General features: G+C 47.7%; 1 protein-coding gene across 1 annotated transcript in view; it reads right to left on the bottom strand.

Moving 5' to 3' along the window:
- Window positions 1–25,830, bottom strand: part of LOC106846362 (kinesin-like protein KIF28P) — a 52,110-nt gene that overhangs the window by 11,391 nt on the left and 14,889 nt on the right. The window contains exons 4-16 of the mRNA XM_070501427.1: window positions 25,200–25,235; window positions 20,931–21,155; window positions 19,432–19,586; window positions 15,831–15,942; window positions 14,077–14,144; window positions 11,928–12,037; window positions 10,186–10,307; window positions 8,682–8,772; window positions 7,632–7,686; window positions 6,003–6,126; window positions 4,737–4,881; window positions 2,270–2,388; window positions 1,532–1,639 (exon numbers count right to left, since the gene is read on the bottom strand). Of these exons, the coding sequence (XP_070357528.1) occupies window positions 1,532–1,639; window positions 2,270–2,388; window positions 4,737–4,881; window positions 6,003–6,126; window positions 7,632–7,686; window positions 8,682–8,772; window positions 10,186–10,307; window positions 11,928–12,037; window positions 14,077–14,144; window positions 15,831–15,942; window positions 19,432–19,586; window positions 20,931–21,155; window positions 25,200–25,235 (1,470 nt within the window). The remainder of the gene's footprint in view (window positions 1–1,531; window positions 1,640–2,269; window positions 2,389–4,736; window positions 4,882–6,002; window positions 6,127–7,631; window positions 7,687–8,681; window positions 8,773–10,185; window positions 10,308–11,927; window positions 12,038–14,076; window positions 14,145–15,830; window positions 15,943–19,431; window positions 19,587–20,930; window positions 21,156–25,199; window positions 25,236–25,830) is intronic.

Genomic DNA, 25,830 nt, shown 5'->3' with positions numbered 1-25,830 from the left:
TGTGTGTCCCCAAAATTCATAGGTTGAAACCTAACCCCCGTGTGATGGCATCAGGAGGTGGGGCCTTTGAGAGGTGATTAGGTCATGAGGGTACAGCCCTTGTGACTTGGATTAGTGCCCATATAAAAGAGACCCCCCCCCCCCACCCGAGTGAGGACACACAGAGAAGACGGCTGTCTGTGAGCCAGGAAATCCTCACCAGACACCGAATCTGCCCGTGCCATGATCTGGGACTCCCTCGCCTCCAGAACTGTGAGCAGTAAATTGTTGTTTAAGCCCCCACTCTTTGGTATTTTGCTATAAAGCCCAAACAGACTCAGACACCGTCTCTCCCTTTCCTCCAACCCTGGGAGATGTAGAGGAGGCCACCTTGGCACTGGTCAGAGGGAGAAAGGAAAAGCTTCTGAGAAGCTGCGCTCCAGAATGGCCCTGACCCAGATTCGCTCCTGGGCACTCACAGCCTGGGGGCCAGTTAAACTCCAGTGGTGAACTTGCCGGCTCCGGCCCCTGGCAGACAGAAGCACAAAACCCCTTGAACTGGGTGGTAAGTACCTAGGGATTTACAATATAATGTGAACATACACATTTATAGTCTTTTCTCTGTGTTTTTCATATTTCATAATTTTTAAAAGTTTTAAAATTGGTCTTGACCCAGAAAATGTTGACAACTTTAGGAAATGAGCAGAAAAGTTAAACCCAGAGAAGCATCAGTTAGTTGCTCAGTGGAGCAGATCACTCAGTGACCGAAAAGTCCCCAGCGTGGCCAGCCCCTCCTCCAGTGCATGTTTGCTGCAAGACTCATGGCTAAGGAGGGGTGTGTGTGCCCTGAGGATCTGGGAGGGAGCAGTCCACCCAAAGGTCAGCTGAGAATTAGAGGCACGTCCTCTGAAGACGGGCTAAGGAGTGAGCATTCTCCCAGAGCCGGAAGTCTGAGGGCTGCTCCAAAAGCATGACATACACAAGGGACACCAAAAGATGGGCCTGCTCTTCTCTGTTAAGCAGAGGGAGAGGAAACAGGTCTTCAATTCCTAAAAAGCTCCTTCCTGATGTGAGCAATGTCAAACACGGGAATGGATCAGCCAGTGGAGTTTGTGAAATGGACTTTTCTGGAATCTTAATGACAGTGTGGATTTTCTCATTGTTTCAGAATGGCAGATCTCTCTTTGTCATGCACACACACATACGCACAGGGACACCATTACCAATTCAATAAACTTTCAGACTCCCTTCTGAAAGTAAAGCCTTTGAGTCATGTTAAAAATAAACAGAAAGAGCTCACTGCCTGCCAGTGGTTAGGAAAGATTCCAGAACTTGGTGCTGTGTGGCAGAGAAGCTCAGGAGGGGAGACATGGCAGAGCATCCTCCTGTCCCTGGAGTCTGTCCCCCAGAATCCCAGCTCACACTTGGAAGACATCTAGCCCCTTTGCTGGGTCTCCACAGGCTATAGCTGGTAAAACTAACCTGGGTGCTTAGGAAACCTGCTCAGAAACCCCTTGTGGAGGCCCACGCCCGCCCACAGCGGCACCCTCACCTCATGAGTCCTCTGATTGGTCACCTTCACCATGACCTCTTTCTGTAGGTCGTAGCCCCTGGAATCTGACAAAGCCAGATTCTTCACTTTCAATTCCATTTTATGTCCCTGGTAAGAGAAACACTACTCACTAAATAAAATCCTACATTTACCAGCCTACACCATCTTTGCAATTTCTCTTTCATTCTCTTCACACTCAGGCTTTCTAAAAGAAAATAGTCCAACTCTTGCGCATTGGAATTGCCACCAAAAGAAATGACAAAGCACCAGAATTTCTCAATATTCTGGAACTAACGTGTAGCCCTTACCAAAGTGATTGTCCCTTATGAGTTTCCCGATGACGGGGTTCCTGTGTCACCAGGGAGCTAACCTATCCCAGGTCTTCTCTGTGGTGTAGAAGCCACCATAATCCCTGACCCAGAGAGGCCACTTGGGAGGACAATCTGGGATCGAGTGGTCAGGTGAGCAAGGGTTGGTCTGGGGTCCTGATGGTTCTGGTGGCTCTGATGGGCCAGAGGTGGAAGGCATGGCTCTAGGGGCTGAGACTGGGAAGGCCTGGGTGTTGGCCCAGGTTCTGTCACTGGCTCACTGTGGACTCTTGGGCAAAGCACCTCCCCTCCCCAGGCCTCTGTATCTTCGTCTATACCATGAAGCCAGTTTGAGGCAGTGGGAGTGGGGGGTGTGGAACCTGTTCCCCAAGGTCCTTTCTGGACTTGACATGCCAATTCTAGCTCTTGCCTTCCCCAGCTCTTCACTCATTTGATTTGCTTCTGCAACCAGTGGCATCAGTTTGATGTAGTCCTGGAACACAGCCAGGACACTGGGGTCTGCTTTCCCATCTCCACTGTTCACAGCACCTAGGGGAAAAGCAGAACAGAAGGAAAAGTCAGTCACTTGCTCTGGGATGCTCATTGGTTCATTCATTCTACATTTACAAGCATGTAATTTTTTGATTCTTTTTCTTTCTTCTTCTTTCTTTTTTTTTGCTGAGAAAGATTTGCCCTGAGCTAACATCTGTGCCAATCTTCCTCTATTTTGTATGTGGGTTGCCACCACAGCATGGCTGCTGAAAAGTGGTATAGGTCCAAGCCTGGGAACTGAACCCTGGGCCACCAAAGCAGAGCATGTAGAACTTAACCACTTGGTCATGGGGCCAGCCCCGGACAAGGATGTAATTTTAAAAAAAAACCTAAATAAGTGAGGAAAAAAAGATGTTGCCTAGCTTTTACTTAAGTAGTTGCTCATCTCAACCCATGAATCTTGGCAGCTTCATGACAGGAGGCTCTCTGCCCTGGGTTCCCATTCTTTGTCTCAAGGTCCTTGACCCAAGGTGGCTCCAGACTGTCCAGGGCGAAGGGGTTGGGGAGGTAAAAAATGGTTGTCTAGGAAGAAGGTCTGGGGATTTATCCTGAAGCTACAGCTGGCACAGCGAGCAACCTGTTCTTACTTCTATTTAGTTTGGGGTGGCTTGGAGGAGGGGATCGTGGAGATTTTGGGAGAAGCAATCCCCCTGCCAGACCCAGGTTGGTGCTGCCTTGTGGCAGGAACTCTCAGCTCTTTAGGGATTCCCTGCCCATGGGTTCACACCGTGCCCTGTGGCCCTGAGGGGTGACTCCCCAGAACTGCCCGCCGGCTGCCTTGTTGAGGACCCACAGTCTACTTAGATGCTGAGCACCTTCAACCCAGGGGCTGGGGCGTGTTCACCCACATTGCACCACCAGCTCTGGGCTGGGAAGACAGGTGTGCAGTCGACCCTGTAAATCAATAAATGAATAGATGGAGCGTCCAGGCTTGGTACTACAGAGTCTCGTTTATTGGCTGATTTGTTTTCGGTCAGGAACTTCAGCAGAAAATGAGCAAGGAGGTGAATTTCAAATCAATTTATTTTGCTAAAATTCTGAGGAAAAACCTCTGGTGTAGGGAAAAGGGAGGAACTATTTTGCACAAATGTGTGTGCACCCCACTGCCCTCCACCCACGGGTCTGTTACAGCAAGTTCAGGGAGAGCTCGTGTGCTTGAGGAAAGGGTAGGTGCTGGCACGTGAGAGATGCTCCTCCTCTGGGCAGCCCAGCACAGCACGAGGATCTCAGTGGAGTCCAACCTCCCCTGGCTTCCGGGGGAGCCCTGGGACCACAGCTCACCTGAGCGACTGAACCGGGGCCTGAGGAGGGGAGGGGAGCAAAGGTGCTCAGGAGCCTCCATCAGAGGCGTGGGAAGAGATGGACGAGGGAGATGGTAGGGCTTCTGAGCGCTCTCGCGTATGAGGAATCCCAGATTGCTAGCATCATGTCTGCAACTTACTCTCAAAGGGTTTAGAAACAAATTATCTATATACGCGTATCTGTATACACACACACACACACCCCTATAACAAAGCAAATGTAGTAAAATGTTAGGAAACCTGAGTGAAGTGTGTATGAGAGTTCTATGCACCACTCTTGAAACGTTTTTGCACATTTCAAGAAATTGTTTCAAAATTAAGAATTAGAGACAAATGCTTCCCTGCCATGGCAAGAGGCTCTGGGAAACGAGGGCAGAACATGTGTGAGGCTGGGGACAGGCCAGCTGACAACTGCTGACTTCCTGGGTAAGACGCAGTGGGGACTGTGCCCACGAGAGAGCCACGCGATGACCACAGAAGAAAAGGCTTCAAGTGCAAGGGAGAGCCGTCAAGAAAGATCATCCGAAACATGGACATAAGGCGAAGGGCGGCTGTCCTTTAAGTGTCCTGGCAGAGCCTTGTGTAGGCGTCTATGTTTCCCTAGGGGAATGTCCCACTGTGTACTTACTACTTACTATTCATTAGGGCCTGGACTCTGAGCTGTTAGATGTTACTTTGTCAAAGACCGGCAATTTAAAATGATTTTTATCCGTAGAAGATTATTGCCTGAAGGCCATGGGTTAGCTTTGCCTGACTCGGCAATCTCACCCCAGCATCCTTTCCCCGTGTGCCATATACACTACTCCCCCCAACTCCTTGGAACCATCTATACCCCCATTCACGAGGGAATCAGTTTAATGAATTAAATCTTTGATGTGTGCTCGCTCTACATTTGTGTGGAAATCATATTTTAACTTTCTAAACATTGTACTTTGACACAATAGAAGATTATTTCCTTAACAAAGCCGGAGAGCACACAGTGAAAGCAGTTGCTTTCAGATCAGCCCATGGTGAATGCCGGAAGTCGAGGCCGAGGCTGCTCACCGAGCTTGTCCACGCTCACTCCCTCCGCAGCTGCTCTCTCCAGCTGGAAAAAGTCGTAATCAAATCTGCTCAAGTCTTCGCTGCCTCGCTCTGAGGGAAACCCGATGTAGAGGTAGGCACTGTTGGAGCCTAAAATAATTCGGTCCTAGGGAGGAGAGAGTCGGATCAGAGAAGGAGGCTGCCCTCACAGGACCCTTCGGAGGCCAGAGGGGGCCAGGTCAGCCTGCTCCAGCAGGGCCAAGGCCCTGTGCCCAGCCCAGCTAAGTCACAAAACCCGCCTGAGCCCCCGAAACAGGGGAGAGACCCATGTGTGAGGAGGGACGGGGTGGCATCCTGCCTCTGCGGGCATGCTTTCAGTTTATTTCCTTATTCCACACTGAGCGCTGACTCTCCATCAAACACTGGGAATCAGTGGGGGCCAAACAGACCCAAGGCCTCCCAGCAGCGCTTGACAGACTAACGACGTGACCACTACCCGTGAGAGCGCTTAGAGGAAAGGGGCGGGGCTTCTGCAGCGGGGCCGCGGGGCCGCATTTATCCGGGGATTAGAGAAGGCCCCTTCGGGGGTGGTCTGTTAAGGTGAGAATTCTAGTGCGGCTGGTTTCTGCGAGGCGGGGAAGGCTGCTGCGGACAGGGCCTGGGGTGTTTTGAGCACCCAGGAGGTCAGCGTGACTAGGGAGGCGCGCAGAGCAGCGCGGCTGGAGGAGGCGGGGCGGGCAGCTCGCGCAGGCGTCCTCAAAGGGAGGCCCTGCAGGACTTCAGAAGGGAGTGACCTAATGCAGTCTGCTCGTCTAAGAGGCTCTCTGTGGCCACGGTGTGGAGAACAGACTGGAGGGCGATTGGGCTGCAGGGAGGCTGGTAGGAGCCTGGGGTGCTGGGACGCAGGCCAGGGCGGTAGCGAGGAGATGGCAGGAGGCTGACGTTTGCAAGGTGCTGTGCAACCCCTCTCATTGGCAGGTTCTTTAAAAACCAAAAAGTCATAAAATGTTAAAGCTGGAAGGGATCTTGGTGATCATCCAGTTCACCCCGCTCTGCCTTATAGGAGAGGTCCAGAGAAGCGAAGCAACTTGCCAAGAACACACAGCAAATTCTTATCAGATCTCCCAACTTCACAGCTGTGACCGTGTCATTATCGTGATCCCGCAGCCGAGGGGCACGAGGCGGTTGGTGCCCAGCCCACCCAACCCTAGCTCCAGTTTCCAGGCCTGGGGCTCCTCACAAGGACCTCTCCCAGCTCTTGGGTGGGACTCAGGCAGGAAAGTTTACCAAATGCTGCAGCTTCGTCGCGGTCGTGATGGGCACCCCGTTAACGACAACCTTGCATTTGCTGTGTGGCGTGACTGTCACTTTACCATCCAAATTTGTGAAGGAAGCGTGTTTTTCTGAAATTCTAAAAGGACAAGAGTTTGTCTAAGTGACCAAAGAAAGATTTCAGTGAACAGCTTAAGTTCTCTTTCTCACTTACACACTTCAGTAAGGTCTAGAGCTGCTGACGATGCATCTGTGGGCTCCCGTGTGCCGTGGCCACAGCGGGTGCAGAAGGACCCTGCACACAGACTTGGGAGAGAATGAGGCAATTCTTTTATTAATAGAACCAGCACCGACTGAGTGCCGATAGCTGCAAGGAGCCTGGAGACATGGGGGCTCACAGCCAGAGTCCTCAAAACTCACGGGCTAGTGGGACTGATGGAGGGAAAGTGAAATGAAGTTTCAGAAGAGACGCTTGGGAAGGTGACTGACTAATGAGCCTCAGGCACTGCAGAGAAGTCTAGATCTGTTTCTGGGTCTTTGTTATAGAAATCCAGACTTTGTATGTCACAGGATTTGGGACTAGTTGTCAGATTGGCTGCCCAGTGGACATCATTTGTGTGCCCTGAGTGATTGTATTCCTAACTGTTCTAGAATGTTCCAGCACTCCTCGGCTGTCATGGAATGTTCTGGATGTTGAGACGCCTGTCCATCCATATCCCTTGTTTGCTTGGGGCCCAGGGATCCTATAGGAAAGTTTTTAACCTCAGCTTATGTGGAGTTCAGCCACTTACAGACCTCTGTGTTGGACTAGGGGTCCCCACAGGAAGTGGCCTGAAAGGGAGATGAGGGGAATCCCCAGGAAGAATCAGGAGAAGGGGTCTGGAGGCTGGTGGTGCAAGTGAGGTGGTGCCCACTGGCCCCTCAGTCAGCACTGTCCCCTCCCCCCCAAACCCCCCACACTTTGGCGTGAGAGGGCTGAGGTAAGCTGGGGGGACTGGCCAGCAAGGACTCTCTGTAAGGGCTGATGGAGCCTATTGGCTGGAAATTGTGGGCAGCCAGGACACAGTGGTCTTGGAAGGAGGAGAGAGAGCCCTAGAGCAGTGGCCTTCCGAGTAGAGAGGCCACAGAGGTGGGACACTGCTGTGAGTTTATGAAACCCCACCGTAGGGTTCCACAGGGGCTCCCGGAGGGCTCTGAGGGACTCCTTGGGGAGGGGTCACCTCCGAGCCTGGGCTTGCTGTCAGTGCAGTTGGTGCTTGCTCAGAGATCTGAGGATGCTCTTGCTTTCAGTGGTGAGACCGTGAGAGGCATGAGCTGCCTCGGTGGGCCTCTGCTTTCAGCTCTCTTCATTTCCTGGGCAAACCTGTTTGTGTGGAATTATCACACTGTGTCTCGCAACTGACTTTCCCTTTTCTGCCAAGATCCGAACCAAGGAAACAGTGAGCACAGCAGGAGGGATTTCGGCGAGAGGATGGAAGCCCTTCCACCAGCACTGGAGCCGGTCGCTGAGGGAGGTGGGAATTTCTTGCTCCTGGTTGTCCAGCAGGACTTGTGGCCTGGCCTGTTGCTGACCAGATGAATTCTGGGAATCTCGTCTGGTCACAACTCTCCGAAGCTGGACGAAGATAGTTCATGTAAACTTACCCCAAACCGTGAAGAGTGATGGCGTTTGAAGTAGCCTGACCAGCATCACATGAACCTGAAAAGAATTAGGATAAATTGCTTTGAAAATTTTTCAGGATTTGGTCTTAACAAGAGAACAGGTCTGATGTCTGGGAAGGGCCGTTTCCTCTCCAACAGGATCATAGGAAGGGATTTTCCCACTGGGATTTTCGATCATAATGGTATTTGGGCATCACCTTGCTTAGGGATAATTGTTCTACTTTCTTCCCTTTTTGTGGGACTCTTAACCTTTGTAAAGTTCCACCTTCTTCACGGGAATTCTGGAGGAAGAAGCCGTTGAGTCTGGACCTTAGGAGATGCGCTGAAGGCTGGCCACAGGGAGGGTCCCAGTCTGTGAAGGTCTGTTTCTGTCTGTGACTGACCCAGGGACAGTGCAGAGGGCACCACCCGGCCCTCCCGCGTGCTGCACCCCCCGCCTGGCCCCCGCTGCCGTGCTTCAAGAGCCCTCTACTGGCTTGAGTGTGCACAGGGCCAGGGCGGGGAGAACCAGATGTTACTGCAACACGGGTGCCATTTTCCAGTGGATGAGCGGGTAAGCAAAAGGTGGTCTATGCAGGCAATGGGATATTATTCAGCCTTAAAAAGGCAGGAAATGCTGACACGTGCCACAACATGGATGAATCTTGAGGACCTTATGCCAAGTAAAATAAACCAGTCTCAAAAGGACCAATACTGCATGATTCCACTGTGTGAGTTCCCTGGAATAGTCAAATTCATGGAGATAGAAAGTGGAAGGGTGGGTGCCAGGGCTGGGGGAGGGAGAATGGGGAGCTATTGTGTAATGGTACAGAGTTCGGTTTGGGAAGATGAAAAAGGTCTGGAGATGAATGGGGGTGATGGTTGCACAATGTGAATGTACTTAATGTCACTGAACTGTTCACTTAAAAATGGTTAACACAGTGAATTTTATGTTATGTCTATTTTACCACAAAAAATAATTTTAAAGAAAAGCACCATGCTCCTGGGGTGAGAAGCAGGAGCAGGGCCAGAGTAAGTCACGGGAGAGAGTACCGGGCTGAATGAAGTACTTGAGGACGCCAGTGAGCTGTGGGTCCTCGTTGACGTTGAGAAGGTGAGGGAGGGTCTCCGTCATCTGCCGCTCCTGGAGGAGAACAGAGAGGGTTCCCGTCACCAGGCAGCCAGCACACTCAGAGAAACGCTCCTTTCCTGCCCACTTCTCATCAAATCCGTCTGTCTGTGCCTCCTGTGAAATGGGCTGGTAGAGCAAGCCCAGAAGGGGTGAGCCAAGTGGGGATGGGGGCACCCTGATAGCAGGGGTGAGCCCTCGGCAGGGCAGGGGTCAGTGGCCTGAGCTCTTCTGGACAGGGCTGCTCTGAAGCATAGCCAGTTTCCCACTCTGCTCCCCCTTCCCAGCCGCCCTCCCATTGTCCCTCCACCTTCACCTCTACCCCACCATTTTCTTCAGGCTCCCAGTGTCCCCAGCTGTCAGGATGCCCCCCTCTGGTACCCCACCTGGACAGTCCTTCCCTGGGGCCTCCACTGAACCGGCTACACTCCATCTCATTCCCCGAAGCCCCCCTGACAACCAGCTGTCGATGGCCCTCTCCTGGCTACCTAATGCACCTCAGTCTTTAATACAGCATTGATGGGCGTTGTGCTCATAGAGGATTGACAGTCACACAGACCTGGAGCAAACCACGCACCAGCAGGAGAGCTCTTAAATCCTGAAATTCTGATGGAGAGTAAGGAGGAGAAAAATCCATTCTGTTGTTACAGTCCACCGGAACAAACTCCTGTGTTCTTGCCCTGGGAATCCTACCCGGTCCTTGCAGCTAAGAGTGGTAGATCCAGCTGCCCCGTTACATAGAGGCTTACTTGAACAGCACTCTAGCTGCTGCGTGCACCCCATGTTGCACCCACACCTCTGCGATTCTTGGACACCGGCCTGACCTGGCCTCCTGATGCCACAACCCTCCCCCCGACTCCGCCCTCACCATCAGAGGTTCACATCTTTTCGGGGCTTCATGAGCTGTTCAGAATCGAGACTAGACCCTCCCACCACTCCCAGAGTTCCAGGTCTGGCCCGTGACTCTGGGGAATAAGGTCATGGTGGGGGTGCGGCGTTGACGGGAAGCAGAGACGGCATCTCCCTGACCCACGCAGGAAATTCACATCACAGGCCCTTGAGGATGTGGTATTGGCAGTGAATGCCACGGTTCAGGGTCACAACATACCGTCCCCAGAAGACAACTCGTATTCCTCAGATTCTCCCCAACTCTAATGATCAGTGGCCTCGATTTCTATCCTCAGCCTCTCTCATCAGTATGCACCAAGGCCTCTGCTTCCTTCTCTTTCCCGCCCTGCAATTCTCCCCACTAACTCTGCCAATAACGTTATTGTAAGTCATGTGCCACGTTTCACATGTTACACATTCACGAAAAACGCTCATCCCTGTCATCCACCAGACAGCAGCCCTGACAGCAGCGCAAGTCCCGGTGGAGTGCCAGGCCGCGGACCCAGGTACGGCCTCCACAGGTGGAGGCGGGAAGCTCACCCGGGCAATGGCCACGTATTGCTGCTGCCACTCCTTCCGAGCCTGCTCCAGCTGGTGCGCCCAGCTCATCGGGTCAGCATGAGGCCCGAGCCCGTGCTCGGCCAGCAGATAGGCTGGCTGCCCTGGAAGGAGGGAGGTGTTTTAGGTGACGGGCCAGCAGTGTCAAAGGTGAGGCACAGAATAACAACAGTAACTCTCGACTCCCCTCTAAGTCAGGGGACTTAGGGACTCTCAGGGGCCGGCCTGGTGGCACAGTGCTTAAGTTCGCACGTTCTGCTTTGGCTGCCTGGGGTTCGCTGGTTCGGATCCCGGGTAGGGACATGGCACCACTTGGCAAGCCATGCTGTAGTAGGTGTCCCACATATAAAGTAGAGGAAGATGAGCATGGATGTTAGCTCAGGGCCAGTCTTCCTCAGCAAAAAGAGGGGGATTGGCAAGAGTTAGCTCAGGGCTAATCTTCCTCAAAAAAGGAATAAATAAAAAATTTTTAAAAATTTTAAAAATTAAAAAAACCCCAGGACTCTTGGCAGGAGTGAGGAGTTTAACTGCGCTTTGTGTGAAAAAGAAATCGCTTGGTAAGTTCTGCCAAGAGTAGTATCACCTTTTAATCCATAAGAAACTAGGGCACGGAGGTCCTTTGTAGGAGGAGCCCCAAAGCTCAGCATCCTATTTTTCATTCGTGTAGGTGTTATAGGGACTTCCTGTAAGGCCAGAGGATTCGGGAAGAATCGAAGCTGGTCTCACAGTGTTTTCACATATTCTGTGTCTGTGCTTCTGAATAATGGGCATTGGATGTTATGTTTAGGTCAACAACCAGCACATCCAGCTTTTGACATTACAGAGATTTGTGACCCAGCAGAGCCGTGCGTGGGCCAGGTGAGGCACTGACTCCCTTGAGGAAGGGCTTGGTGGAGGCTGCAGCCTCAGTGAGTCAGGACATGGGAGCCTGGAGATAGGCCAGGCGAGCCGATGTGACCTCTGAGCCTGGCACCCACCAAGGCAGCATGGCGGGGCCGGGGGGTGTTGTGTAACTTCCGATATTGCTGTTTCGATGCTGAACACTTCTACCAATTTTACTTCAACAGTTTTATATTTTGCTTTTTTATCCATCCCATTCTAAATTATTAACAGGCATAAAATTATATATACCTGCATGCTGCCAAACTGAAATCTGAGGCCTAGCTCAAAGCAGCGGCTCTGGACGATTGTACCCAGAGCCCCCCGGGGCCTTCAGGCAGGACTGCGGTGCCAGGGGTTGACTAACTGGTCTGGGTGGCACTTAGTCACCAGGTGACTCTGAAGCGCAGCCAGGGCTGAGAACAGTCTCAGGAGACCGTGCTGCTGCTGACATCACTTAACCACGTGAGGCCACCAGGAGAATAAACGTCAAATGGCTACCGTCCAAATCTGGTGAGGAAAGTCAAAACAATGGCCTCAAAATAAAAATGGCAATAAAATACAAGACTAAAATGACCATTTTAAAAGGGCAGGGCCATTGTTTCTTACATCTGCATATAAATCTATGTTTACCTTAAAGTGGTTTTTTTCCCCAAGGTCAGGGCCAAAATGTCCTGACAAAGTCCCAGAGGCCACCATTGGCCGGCCCTGGGGCTCCCGTCAGATTCTAACCAGGTGTTCTGCCCCCAGGCCCCTCCTGAGCCCACGCTGGTCACTCACTCCCTCCTGTCCCCAGCCTTCTTACTGCTGGCTTTTACTCAACATCGACTCCTGCCTCAGTTTACCTGCCATGCTGGAGTTTCCACATCCGAGCAGCAGTTTGTTGTTCTCTGTCCTCGACTCTCTCATCAGCGTTGAGGTGTTGACCACGGCTTTGTTCCGGATCTTCTTAGCCCTTCCGTGTGCAAGGACGACACACACTCAGGCCCTGGGCCTGCTGCAGCTGGAGCAGCACCCCAGAGGCCTGGGCAGCAAGGGTCAAGGTGGGAGCCCCTCCCCCCGGACGACTCAAGATTCCACCAAGTCGGGTCCCAGTAAGCCATTAAGACCAAAAGAGACTTCGGTGACTTTCGTGGTTCAAATAAAGGTGAGCAGCTCAGCTGGAGCCCAGAGCCCAGAGCCCAGCCCCTGACGTGTCCAGGGCCCTGAACACACTCAGCCAGTTGGGCTGCCTCAGTGAATGACAAAGTCTGCTCCCTCCCTCCTGTGGCAGCTGTGATAACTCAGCCTGAAGGCTGCCGGCACCGCTCTGCCCTGTGCGCCCAGTCCCGGGGTCTCAGAGGTGAGCTGTCTCAGTTCCTTCTAGTGTTGCCAGAGAAAACATGGGACGCCCTCAAATATTGCATGGGACGTACTTATGCTAAAACATTCTTGCTCTTTATCTGAAATTCACGTTTAACTGGGCATCCTGAATGTCTATTTGCTAAATCTGGCCACCTTCCTCCTCTCATTTTACACAGAGGAGATTGAGGAACAGAGAGTTTACAAGGCTTGCCCCAAGTCACACAGTCTGGCAGAGCGCGGACTAGAGCCCTGGACTTCTGGGCACCATTTTCTCTTTCCTCTACATCACAGTCTCTCATCACATGTAAAAACTGTTAGCACCAGATTTGCATCTGATAAGCAGAGAGAAAGCGAACATTCTAGATATTACTGAAGGCAAAATTCGACCTAAAGATCTGAGCCTGTTGGGCAGATGCTGGAAGAAAACGTCTACCGGTGTGAAATGTTCCTGAGGCTGCACAGTGGAGGATGAGAACACAGGTATTTCTCACTTAAATGCAAGGGGCTCCCTCCCTCAGAGGAGAGCCAGGGAAAGACAGGAGAGGCGATCGCTTGGTGGCATAATAACATCTGCGGTTTCTGAGCATCAACCACACGCCAGGCAGAACTCGGCCAGGAACGGTTCGTGCACCATCTCATATGGCCTTCACCCCAATGCTGTGAATAGGTATCCACCCCGTCAGTGTGAGAGGTCACTGAGGGTTGGGGAGATCCAGGTCACACAGCTGGTGGGGCAGACACTGTCTGCAGCACAGGCCCTCAACTGGACAGGGACATATTAGAGTGGGCAAATGTTTTCATTTCCCATGGAACTCCAGCTGCCTGGAACGCAGGCCTGAGAATTCCAGGGTCCTGTCTGACCCGATGGGAGCCTTGCAGTGGTGGGTTCTCGTGTCTGCCCTGCGGTGGGAAGGAGGAGTGGTGGAGGCCTGCGGGAGAGTTTCTCTCCCCGGTTAGAGGCTCCCTCTCCCCATAGCCCACCTCCCTTTCTTAGAAGGGTCAGGAGAAGCAGGTTGGAATAAGCTCCGGATGCCTGCCTTGAAAAGCAGGAATGTGGCACGGCCACAGCCTCGCGCCAGGCTAACTGCAGGGGTTTGTTTCCTGGGCCAGTTGGATGGGAAGGAGCTGGCCATGATTGCCCCTCCCTGAGAAGAGACCTAGCCCTTCACGCCTACTCCAAAGCATCTAACCTGTATTATGGGGCCTAGAGAGATGAGAACAAACACAGAGAGAGCTGCAGGGCTGGTGACTGGGTGCCAGCCTCGGGGTTGCGTCTTACATGCTCAACTTCATCTACCGTTAGCATGAAGTCCCCTGCCTGCCGCTATGCTCTAGCCATGTCCCACGGGACTAAAGAAGAAATCTGTTAATACCCACGGTATTCGGCGGCAAAATACAGGGAGACAGATAACTAACCACACCAGGGTTGGCATCAATGCTTTCTCCTATGGAATTGGAGGGCCCTGAGGCCCCAGTTCTTTCTCCTCTTGTTTTATTTTCTCTCACTCCTCTCTCACCCATCATTTTGTTCTGCTTAACCCTGGACCTCTTCCCCAAACACCAACCCATTAAGTATAAGGGCACTAGAAGAGTTTGCCAGGGTTCGAACTTTTTAGACCCACTGTGGAGAATAAATATTCATAAACGTACCTTTCAGCATATCTTAATGTTGATAAAGTTTCCTCATAGCAGATGTCAGCTGGACTGATAGCTGCTATCTGTGAAAAATATCCCTTTCAGATTTTGTTATTTATATAGGGATTTATTGTTGTTGATATTATACAGCAAACATTCACAGAACGTCCTGTAATTTACAGTATTGTTCGAACTTTACAACTCAGACAGAAAACTGAGGCTTAGAGAAAAATAATATGCCCAAGGTCACACGGATAATAACTGGCAGAGCTGGAACTTGAACCAGCCCTGACTGACGTGAACAGCTGTGCTGCTGACCCCGGTGCCACACCGCCCTCTGCCCTGAGTCCCCAGCAGATTTGCTTAGGGATTGAGATCACAGGGGAGTGTGGCCACCGCAGAGACCCATAAAACTGCTCGTTACTGGATAGCCACTTGCGTGGTTTCAAGTCTGGCTGTTGACTTTGGATTAATTGTTCAAGAATTCAGATGAGAAAACAAGCTTTTTGATGAGCTCGAGGTGGGCAGGGTTGCTGAGGGTGAATAGGAGGGGTGACTGTCCACATGGCAGCATGTAATCCATGGACCTGGAGGCCAGGGTCCAGCACATAAGAGCCTGGTGAATACTGCTTCATCTTTCTTTAGCTTCGTGGCTTTTAAAGCTTGTTCATTTCTATCACCTCATTTAATCCTCACAGCAGTATTTCCCAGTGGCTATTGTCATTATCTCCACTGTAGGAAGGGAGAAAATGAGGTTTTAAGACGCTGAAACCGGGGTTGGAGCCATAGAGATTCCAGAGCTGGGATGTTGGCTTTGCGGATTCTCTTTTTCATTTGCCTCCTGAGATGATCCATGACCATCCCCCACCTCCTACCCACCACGTATTTTTTTGTTCAACATTCTAACTCCTCAGCCGGAGCCCCATCTTGCAGACCCGCAGTCGTCCTCTCAGGGGACTATGCCCACGTGGGCTCAGACCCGTCAGGTTTGATTCTGTAGTTCAGAGGGCACCTTATGGACTTCCTTGGATTCCAGGTTCTTGGGGGATGGCCCATTGAAGCCCACAGGTACTGACAACCAGCAAAACTTTAAAATGAAATATTTAAAAGTAGTTAGGCAAGATTAAATGATAAAGACTAGGGATGTGTTTTCCTGCACATTTTGGAGACAGGTGCATATAGCAGGTCCCAGCAGGGGGCGTGTCTCTCCTAACCAGGACAGCAGACCCAAGGTCAGTGCGAGGCTGGAGGCAGCATCCACCAGTTTTGCCCCTCCCTGCACACGAGGCTGAAGAGCAGAGAGCCCTGATTTTAACACATGGCACGTTATACCCACTTGGCAACACTCAACACTGAGTCTTGGAGTCTTTGCTGAGACGACACGATCCAGCCACTCTCTGGGCTACACCCCTGGCTCGTGTCTAACATGGTCAAAGTGATTTCCAGTCTTGCCATGAAATGACCACTGGTTAGAATAATACAATATGGTTAGTGTTATTTTTAAAATTGTATTAGTTTTTTCCTGATAATAAAAGTAATATATGTTGCTTGTAGAGAACCTGAAAACTACAGAAAAGAATATGAAAATTAGCAATATAGAAACTTGACTTGAACATTGTGGTGGAAAGAGCTGCAGGAGTAATGAGACAACAGGTGAGAATGTGTGGTGTAAAAGCAAATGTGGTATACGGAGAATAATTTCCATAGCAATAACAACAACAATTATAACAGCTCAATCAGTCTGAAATGTTGTAAGAAAGTCACTTTACCAGAGTGGTCCTGCTGTTCCCACCCAGAGCGGACTGCAGCAGCTTGGTCAGAACAGAATCTCTGTAGGGGACGTGCAAGACTCTCTTCCCCATGGCTGCATCGGCCAGAGCACTGAACGAAAAAGGAAATACAAACTCAAAAAATGTATCCAGAAGAAACCTGCCTCCCTGGGGATAAGTCAGAACACCCTTCAAATCCTCTCTTTGACCCCATGGACCTGAGATGTGACTCTAAATAATACCCAATGGTTGAGACACCTTCTGTACACAGATGCAGAAGCAAGATGGCTACCCAGCACAGCCACTGGCTCCCTCTCCAAGAACAACCCTGGAGAAATGATAACGAGAGAGGAGAGCCCAGATCTGAGGGACCAACACCCTAAAACCTGTGAGGAAAACCTAAAGAGCCTGCAGGCTATCGTGAATGTGTATAGAGAAGGGTTGTGATCTGAGGAAGAGAGTGACAGGCCAGCAGCATAAAGACAGGTACGGGGAGTGGGTTGAAGTCCTTTTCTTGCCTGTTTCTCCTACTGCCTTAAGAAGAGCCCATGAAGTCAGGACCCCATATGACTACAGCACCAGAGTGAGAGTGAACGAGAAATAATTGTCTCAGTCCCCACCCCGTTCCAGGGGATTGCGAAGAAAGCAGAATCGGCATTGAAAAGAGAGGGGAAGAGGACGGAAGAAATCCTACCTATGAGAAATTATAGTCACAAACAGAGAAATCTAAAAAATGAATCTAGGTGATTTGGAAAAGAAACAAAATGATCGTCTAGAAAGGAGTAAGCACAATATTTGAAATTAAAGACAACATGGATAGGTTTAACAGCAAATTAGACACTGCTATCATTGGAATTAGTAAAGTATAGTTCTGAAGAAATTATCCAGGTGGCAGCCTAAAGACATAAAGATGGGAAACAAGAAAGAAAGGCTAAGAGACATGGAGGACAGAGTGAGAAGTTCCAAATAGTCTGACTGAAGTTCCAGAAGAGAAAAGAGGGGAGAAATGAGCAGATGCAATATGCGAGAGATAACGGTTGAGAATTTTCCAGAGTTGACGAAAATCACTAATTGATAGAGTTATGGAGGCAATAAATCCATGCCCAAATGCAACATAATGAAGTTGGAGAACCCCTAAAAAGAAGAGTTTAAAAGTAGCTGGGGAAAAAGACATTATCTTCAAGGGAATCGCAATTAGACCAACAACAGAAAACAGGAGAATGGCATCCCTAATGAGCTGCAAGAAAATGCCCATCTAGAACTGTACACCCAGCAAAATTATCTTTCAAGGATGAGGGGAAAGACATTTCAACCAAACAAAAACTGACAGTTCACTGTCAGTAGATGATCACTAAAGGAAATTCTAAAGAATATACTTCAACCAGAAGGAAATTGATCTTAGAGAGCAGCTCTAAGGTTTAAGAAGGGATAAATAATTTTAAAAACGGATAAATGTGGATGAATACTGTGGAAAAGAGTAATAATAATGTCTTTTGGGGTTAAAGAAGAAAAGAATTAAAATACATATCAACAATTACAGATGCAGAATAGAGATCCTTGTATTATCCAGGAAGAGGATATAGTATTTATTATATTTAGACTTTCACCAACTGAACAGATTAAAGAGCCAAGAAACAGTTAGGCAGATATTGAATTTTGGTATGTAACAGAGGTAGTATAGAAAATCGCTGGGGAGTGTAGGGACTATTCAACAAATGTAAGTGGAAGAATTGGTACTCTATAAGGAAAAAGTAATGAAAAGGATGCCTACCTTACACTACACACAGAGTTCAACTCCAGACAGATAGGAGCTTAAGTCTAATGTTGGTAGATATCTTTGTGGCTCTAGTTTTCTTAAACAAGACACAAAAAATGCAAAACATAATTCGTAACCATAACTTCTGCTCATAAATAGGCACCCTAAAGAAAGTGATAAGCCAAGCTACCAACTGGGGGGAGATATTTATAGTACATATACTTGAAAAAGAGAAATAAAAAATATGTAAAGAATGCAAGTCAATGAAAAAGACCATAACTCAATAGACTAATTGGGAAACACCTAAGAGGAGGTATTTTGAGAGGAAACATACTGCTAATAAACATATCAAATGATGCTCCAACTTGCTAGTAACCAGGAATATCAAGACCATAATAAGATATATTTATACCCATTTAGTTGGTAAATATCAAGAAACCTGACAATACCAAGCCGTAGAAACGATGTGGATTAATGGAATTTCTTATACCTTACTGCTGGGAATGTAAATTGGTCCAAACATTTTAGAAAACAATTTATCACCATCTTGAAAAATTAGGTATTTACACAACTTTATATATAACAATTTCAGTTCTTTGTCTATACTCAAAAGAAACTTTAGTATATTGATACCTAGTGATTTGTACAAGAATGTTCATAGCAGCACTGTTTGTAACAGTGAAAAACAGAAACCTGTGAACAATCAAAATGCCAAACAGGAGAATGAATGAATAAATTGTGGCATTTGCCCACAATGAAATACGACATAATAATGAAAAAGAATTAACAACTACGACTGCAACAACATGGAGGCATGTCACAGACACAACATTTAGCGAAAGAAAGTAAATGAGCTCTAGCCACATAAAACATGGGTAGATATTGTTAGTAATGTTGAGTCTAAAAGCAAATCCCAGCAATTCTACTCTTGAGTATATACTTAAGAGGAATGAGTAATGATCTTCCCCAAAGTGTGTGTGCAAGAATATTCGTAGCAACTTTATTCAGAGTAGTCAAAACCTGGAAACAAACTAAATGTCCATCAATAGGAGAATGGATAAATAAATTGTGACATGAAAAAGGGACTATTAATTGCTACATGAAACAACATGGGTTAGTCTCGCAGACGCAATCCTTAGTGAATGAAGCCAGGTGCAAAAGACATTGACCTCACATAAATGATCACATTTATATGAAAATCAATACAGTTAGGCAAAACCAATCTTTGGTGACAAGATCAACTTATTTTGCTGGGAGTAAAAGCCTTGGAGGGGGTATGGGGGAGCCTTCTGGGTTTTGGAAATGTTCTATATCTTGATCTGATAGTAACTGCATAGATATATACATGTATAGAAATTCATTGAGGTGACATTTAAGATTTATGCATTTCATGTAATTTATACCTTAATAGCTTAAAAAAAGAGTAGGTCCAGAAGACAATATAATATTTTACCCTTTTTATAAAGTTCAAAAATGTGTCACTAAATAATAATATTGACACGGGATAAAATAAGAAAGAATGAAAGAAAGATGGGAGGGAGGGAAGGAAAGTAGAAGGCAGGGATGGACAGAGAGAGAGGATAAACATAAAATTCAAGATGGTGGTTATCTCCAAGGGGAGCATTGGAGAGGAATACCAACTACTTCCTGGCTTGGGTGGTGGTTTTATTAGTGTCTATTATTTTATTAAAAAACAATCAATTATTTTAAAATAAAACATATGGGAGGACCAGGCATGAACCAATGATGACAGTGGGTCATAAACCAAGGGTTATGATTCATCTAATTTTTGTTATCTGTGGTCATTTTACGGCACAAATAAATACTTATCAGCTGATTATTTACCTGATAACATTTCCTAAATTGGTTAAACTTAAGTTAACTCGTGATCCTTCCCTCAGTCTGTCTCCTTCGGATCCTGAAGATTTCTGCCTTTCACTTCCTGCTAAATCCACCAGATTAATACTGGATTGTTTGGTGAGCTCTCTGTCGAGGAAAACCTGTGGGAAAGCACCAGTCATGCTCTTAGAGTGGTAGCAGGCTACATATGAGGTCAATCTAGTCTACCTTTAAAATTTCTGCGGGGGGGCCAGCCCTCTGGCCGAGTGGTTGAGTTCGCGTGCTCCGCTTCGGTGGCCCAGGGTTTCGCCAGTTGGGATCCTGGGCGTGGACATGGCACCGCTCATCCGGCCATGTTGAGGCGGCGTCCCACGTGCCACAACTAGAAGGACCCACAACTAAAAATACACAACTATGTACCGGGGGGCTTTGGGGAGAAGGAAAAATAAAATCTTTAAAAAAAGAAAACAAAACAAATAGCAGGGCAAACCATTTATAAAGTTTATGAATTTCACTAACGTTGTAAAATCAAGTGAATGGCACTAAAAAGTTGACAAAGATCTTTAAAATGCGGTGTCTTATTTAAGCCTCCCAACACCCCTGTGAGTACAGCTACTCGTCTCATTTTACAGAAGAGGAAACCGAGACTCGGGAAGGGAAAGTTATTTCTCAAAGCTTCAAAGTTGGTAAACAAAGAGCCATACAAGGTCCAGTGTTTTTCCACTATTCCTGGTAAGAGCAGGACAATCTTCATTTATTACTATTTTATCTATTACTTGCTGTGGCTTAGGGACGGAGGTGGTGAGATTGTAGCTAACTGTAACGTTTACCCAGGCTTTGTGAATAACCATTTCTGACTCAAACTGGGGATATTGTAGACATCACTTGCTGATACCCACCAAGGAGGATGGAGGAGAAAAGTGTGCTCTAGTTTATCAAAGATTCTAGTTAGTGGAGAGTTACATGGATTACCTGGTTTCAAAGACTTTATTTTGGTACTTTCAAATATCTGAAAGGTACTTCAGCATCTGTTGGTTCCCTAGGCTTGTGGATCTGAAAGCTGGTCATCACTCTGTTGGTGATGCACAGAAAGGCTACTGGAAGAGTTCTCCATGATGAACCATGGAGTTGCACTCAGATCTCCAGTGTGATCAGCTTGGGGTAAAAATTCATTCCTAAGAGCATGGACTTTACTTGAGGGAAAGCAGCCTTTAGTCCCATGGGCACTTCTGGGATCTGTGGACTTTGCTACAGCCCCACCATTAGTAATGGGCCCACTTATGCCATGGTGGTGCATGGATGTGGTGGGAGGTAGGAAAAGGGCAAATGCCTCACTTTCTCCTGTTTCTGACCCTATAGTGTATGGTGGGAAGTGGCCACCCAAGTCCATAGGTCAAATCTGAAAGGATCTCGTAATACTCACCAGCCCGTTACACTACTGGGAACCCTTCCCAAGGGCCACCCTTGGTAGGGGATCAGGACAGTGGCATTCACTAGAACCTCACCTGCTTGAACTGAATGGTAATGACCATGTGCGATCGGCTGCTGCTGGCGTTCATGTTGGTCGAAGCCATGGTCCTTAGTCTCGTTCCTTGTTCCATCAGCCTCTCGATTTGTGCATAGTTCTCACAAGGCACTGACTTCAGACCGTCCACATAAAAGCCCAGCTGCTGGTCTTCTCTTACTTTTAGGCCTCCAGGTTTCTTGGTTCTAGACAGCAGATCTCTTACCTGAGGAAAAGAGAACAAATAACGGAGACTTCAGAGAGGCAGGGATTTTTGTTTACTTCGCTGGTATGTCTCTGCCTAGAATATATGAGGTGCTCAATAAATGTTTATTGGATGAATGAATAAATGTTAAATTTCCGTAGGTGCTAGACAACCTCATAATTTAGCTAAGAAAGAATCAGAGAAATGGGAGGCAAGAAAATATGAAAACCTGTTGTAATTAGTGAAATCAGAAGCACAATTTTTTTAGAAATTCAGTTGTATTGTTTTAAGTACACACCTAAAGCACTCCAACCAGACCATGAACTGCCTTAGCGTGGGACCGTGTCTTTTTACTAGTAAATCTCAGCAGAGTTCCTGACACACAGCAGGCACTCAGTGAATGCTTGTTGAGAGAATGGGGTAACGAGCCAGGCTGACAAACAGTGCTGCATACACGGCATGTAGGGTATCGAGGGAACTGCTTTTGTGGCATGAGAAAACATTTTAGGAGGTGGCTACAGTTGTCTGACTTTAAAAGGGGGCTTCTAAAGCTTTTGTGCTTGAAAACACGGTTCTCTTATTAACGTAAATATTCTCCTAGCAATCTCGTTCACTCATTTGTTAGCAACTCCTTTGTGGATAATATAAAAATAAGTCATCCTAGCCTCTTTCTGAATTACCAGAAATTTTGTATTACAAAGTAATGAAGTCCCACTTTCCTGAGAACAGGGATAAAAGAAAATAAAAATAACTAGAAGTTAGTAACATTCAAAGTACGTAATGGAAGCAGAGGACCCGTTCTGCCCAGGTTAGATGCCATCATCCTGCATCTCTACCGCCACGGGGAACGTTCAGCCCAAACACCAGTTTGCTACAGCCAAACCCAGCAAGAGAATCCGGGTAGTTCTTCGGATCTTATTATTGTTGGAGACTTGGGTGATGTCACACTCAGACAGTGGGCTCAGGGAAAAGCCCATGTCGCCTCTGCCCGCAAAAAGCTGCTTCTGACAAGATGAAGTAGGGTCATGCTACGGGGGCCTGGGAGAGTCAGAGGCCCGCCAGGGGGTAGTCGGGGTTAGACGGTGTAGAGAGATCTGGGCTGGGAGTCAGAAGACCTGGGTGCTTAGTCCTGGTTCCACCTCCAAACTGGGAGAGTTTTGGAAACTCTTACATTCCCAGTTTTCTCCTCGTAATGGGATGGGGATGGATTAAATGATCTCTAAGACCTCCCCCAGCTCGACTTTCTATGGCTTTAAGTCCTAGAGTCAAGACAAGATCCCAAATTGAAGTCTGGGCACAATTAGGATGGTGGACAGAACGGCCAGAGACAAGGGAACATCAAAAAGAGACAACTCTGCCTTAGCTGGGAAGCCTGTTCCATAACTTCCGCTGAGTCGCATAAACTGTAGGAAGTCGAATCAGGCTGGAGATGCGGGTGAATAAAGCTCAGTAGAAAAATGTAAGTAGGTTTGTTTGGCTGGGCTGGAAGTGTAGGGGCCCAGAGACAAGGGCAGAGCCTGGACAGGGACCGTCCAGGCTGTACCTGGAGATTGAACTGATGCTTCTCACAAGACCTGCATCACTCACCTAGGCTCTCGTGAGACTCTCCTGGCTCTGCCTCTACGTGGTGCTGCTTCAAATCCAACTTCACTCTGCTGCTAGAGAAATCTTCTAAAACCCCAATCTGATGACCTTATTCCCCTATCCAAAATCCTTCCTTCATCCTCCATTGCCTACGAGACGACGGCCCTTTACTTTTCGGCAACCTATGTAGAGTTTCACCTCCTCATGCTTCCCCCTTCACCTCCCCCCACGTCCCCAACTCGCTGCACAGGGCACTCTCTGTTCCCTTAACTGCCGCGTACTTCCATAGGTCCTGGACTTGTTCATAGTAATCCTGCTACCTAAAGTGCCCCTATTTGCACTCACCACGCTCAACTCATCCACTGCGTCACCAAACTCATAAACATCTTTCAAGGCCCATTCTAACTCCTCTGTTGACAAACCACAAACATCCCAGGCAGTATCAGTCACTCCCTCTTCTACGCCTTTCTTTTTTTTTGAGGAGGAGGAGGATCAGCCGTGAGCTAACATCTGCTGCCAATCCTCTTCTTTTTGCTAAGGAAACCTGGCCCCGAGCTAACATCCATGCCCATCTTCCTCTACTTTATATGTGGGACGCCTACCACAACATCGCTTGCCAAGCGGTGCCATGTCCGCACCCGGGATCCGAGCCAGCGAATCCCAGGCCGCCAAAGCAGAACGTAGGAACTTAACGGCTCCGCCACCAGGCCGGCCCCGCCTCTTCTACACCTTTCTTTTCACCACTCGTGCAGCACACATAGTATTTCATTAAAGTTTGGAGCAGGTGTTTTATCTTCCACCAAACTTCTCCCTGGCAGGAATCGCGTCTTAGGTTTTATTCATCCTCAGAATCTGGTATGATGTCTGAAATATTAACTATATCTAACACACTTCACTTTAATTGACTGTTGAAGTACCTGATGGAAAAACACCAGCGACTCATAGAATACAAGACGTGAAAAGGTTCTTAGGATGTCCCGTGTTCTTATTTTAGAGATGAGAAAACAGAATTCCAGAGAGAGCGTCGTGGTAAACAGGTATCAGTAGGGAGACCACAGTGAGACCCCGCTCCTCGCAGTCTTCCCCACAAGAACCCGGTCATAAAGGAAGTAAAGTTTCCTCCTCAAGTTATTGGTGTGAAAAAGGAGCCGTACTGTCTTCCAAGCTCACAGACTTGAAAGAAATCAAAACTTAATCAGTGACTTTAACATAATAACCCGTTTGAATTTACTGTTAACTTTCAGTGGTAATAAATGACTCAGGGAAACATACAAGAAACACATGGATATTCTCTCTCCTTAATATAAAGAGAAAATCACTGACAGATTTATTGCCTTAATAATATGTATTTAGTGACGATTAAGTGCAAGGCTGTAGATACTGCTTGGAGTTACACAAAAACTATTAGGATGTGGTCTCTGCCCAAGAGAAACTTACAATTACAGATGCCTTTGTCGACCTATCCCGTCAGCAAACACTAGGGAGCGCCCTTTCTAAACCAAATCCTGCTCTAAGTGCAGCAAATCGTGCTTTCAGGACTCACAAGGAAACCATTACCTGTTTTGAGGATATAAATATGTAAATAAAATTTTACAGTATAATAAATGCAAAAAGGAAAGGGCAGAATGAAAGAACATTTGCTGACTATCTAGTATTTTCCAGGCCCTGCATTAGAAATTCAGAATTTAGTGTATCTTAGTGTGTTTCCTTTATGTCTTATTTTAAATTCTCTTTCATAAATGAGCAGACCGAGCTCTTAGAGTGATTTGCCAAAGCCACACAGCTAGTAAATGAGAGAACTGGGGTTTGAAACCACGTTCTTTCTATTTCTAGGAGTAGGCAAACTATAGCCTTGGGCCCAATTCAGCCCGCCACCTGTATTTGTATGATCCTTGAGGTAAGAAGGTTTTTCACATTTTGAAATGACTGAAAAAAGTCAGAAGAGAACTATTTCCTGACAGGTGAAAATTATGTGACATTCAAGCTTGAGTGAAGTCCTTTAGGTCCTGTTCTATGGCACACAGCCCGCTCACCCTCATGGCGTCCGTGGCTGCTTCTGTGCTGCCGTGGCAGAGCTGAGGGGATGCAACAGAGATGCTATGGCCCTCGAAGCCTAAAATATTCACTTTGTGGCCCTTTGAAGAAAAATCTTTTTACAACACCGTGCTGACTGGAGCCACCTGCCTCAGGACGTGTAGAGGAGCTGATATTTGAACTGGATTTGGAAATTTAGTGGTTTCTTTAAGGGCAGACATGTTCGGGAAAGGACGGTTCGTTCTATGTGGCTGAAGCATAGATGTGTGAAGATAAAGGAACACAAAATGAAGCTGGACCTAAAATGAGGTTGGTTAGGGCTGGACAGTCAAGGCCAGGCTGGAGTTGTGACATCGTCTCTGGGATGGGTGAAGGGGAGCCCCTGATGTTTATTAAGCTGCTGAGCGTCACTCAGATTTGTGTGTCAGAAAATAGAATCACTCTTACCTGTTCATTGTAAATTTCCAGCATACTGAATGTAACCTGCGCAGAAAAGAACATAAAGTAAATTAGATTCTCTTGAAACAGTTATCTTTGAAAAAATTTAATATGAAAACAACATAATGTCCAACAAAGGAAAGCTAATATTAAGTATAGTAAAGCTCTATTTTACATGCAATATGAGATTCTCAAATAATCACTTTAATGATATGAAGTTTTCAATATAAATTAAAAACAGATACAAGACTGTGTGTTTGTGTTTCAGTCTCAACTGGGAACAGAAAAAGGTGTTCTTCATTATTCACTCTCCAACTTTAGCCTCCTGTGCTTTTGGAACACTGCTAGCCAAGTGTGCACCTCTTAAACAGGAGAGTGGAGGAATCTGAACGACTCTAGTCTAGAGAAAAGGCCCTAAGAGACCAACATTTTCTGCCATCATCCCGCACCTCTGAAAAAGCTGGCTTGTCTGTTAGTCACCCTGTGTGTCTTGACAGTCAAACCTCACGTACCCAGAGCTTCCAGCTAGCTTCAGAGTGTCTCATGATTTAAAATAAACAAATGGCCAAAGATGAGCAGACGAGGAAAGTCTCCAATTTGAAAGAGAGATCAAAACAAACAAGAGAAAAAAGGAACTCAG

The sequence above is a fragment of the Equus asinus genome, chromosome 30 (assembly GCF_041296235.1).
Source record: "Equus asinus isolate D_3611 breed Donkey chromosome 30, EquAss-T2T_v2, whole genome shotgun sequence".
NCBI lineage: Eukaryota > Metazoa > Chordata > Mammalia > Perissodactyla > Equidae > Equus > Equus asinus.
This window is presented reverse-complemented; position numbering and strand designations above follow the sequence as displayed.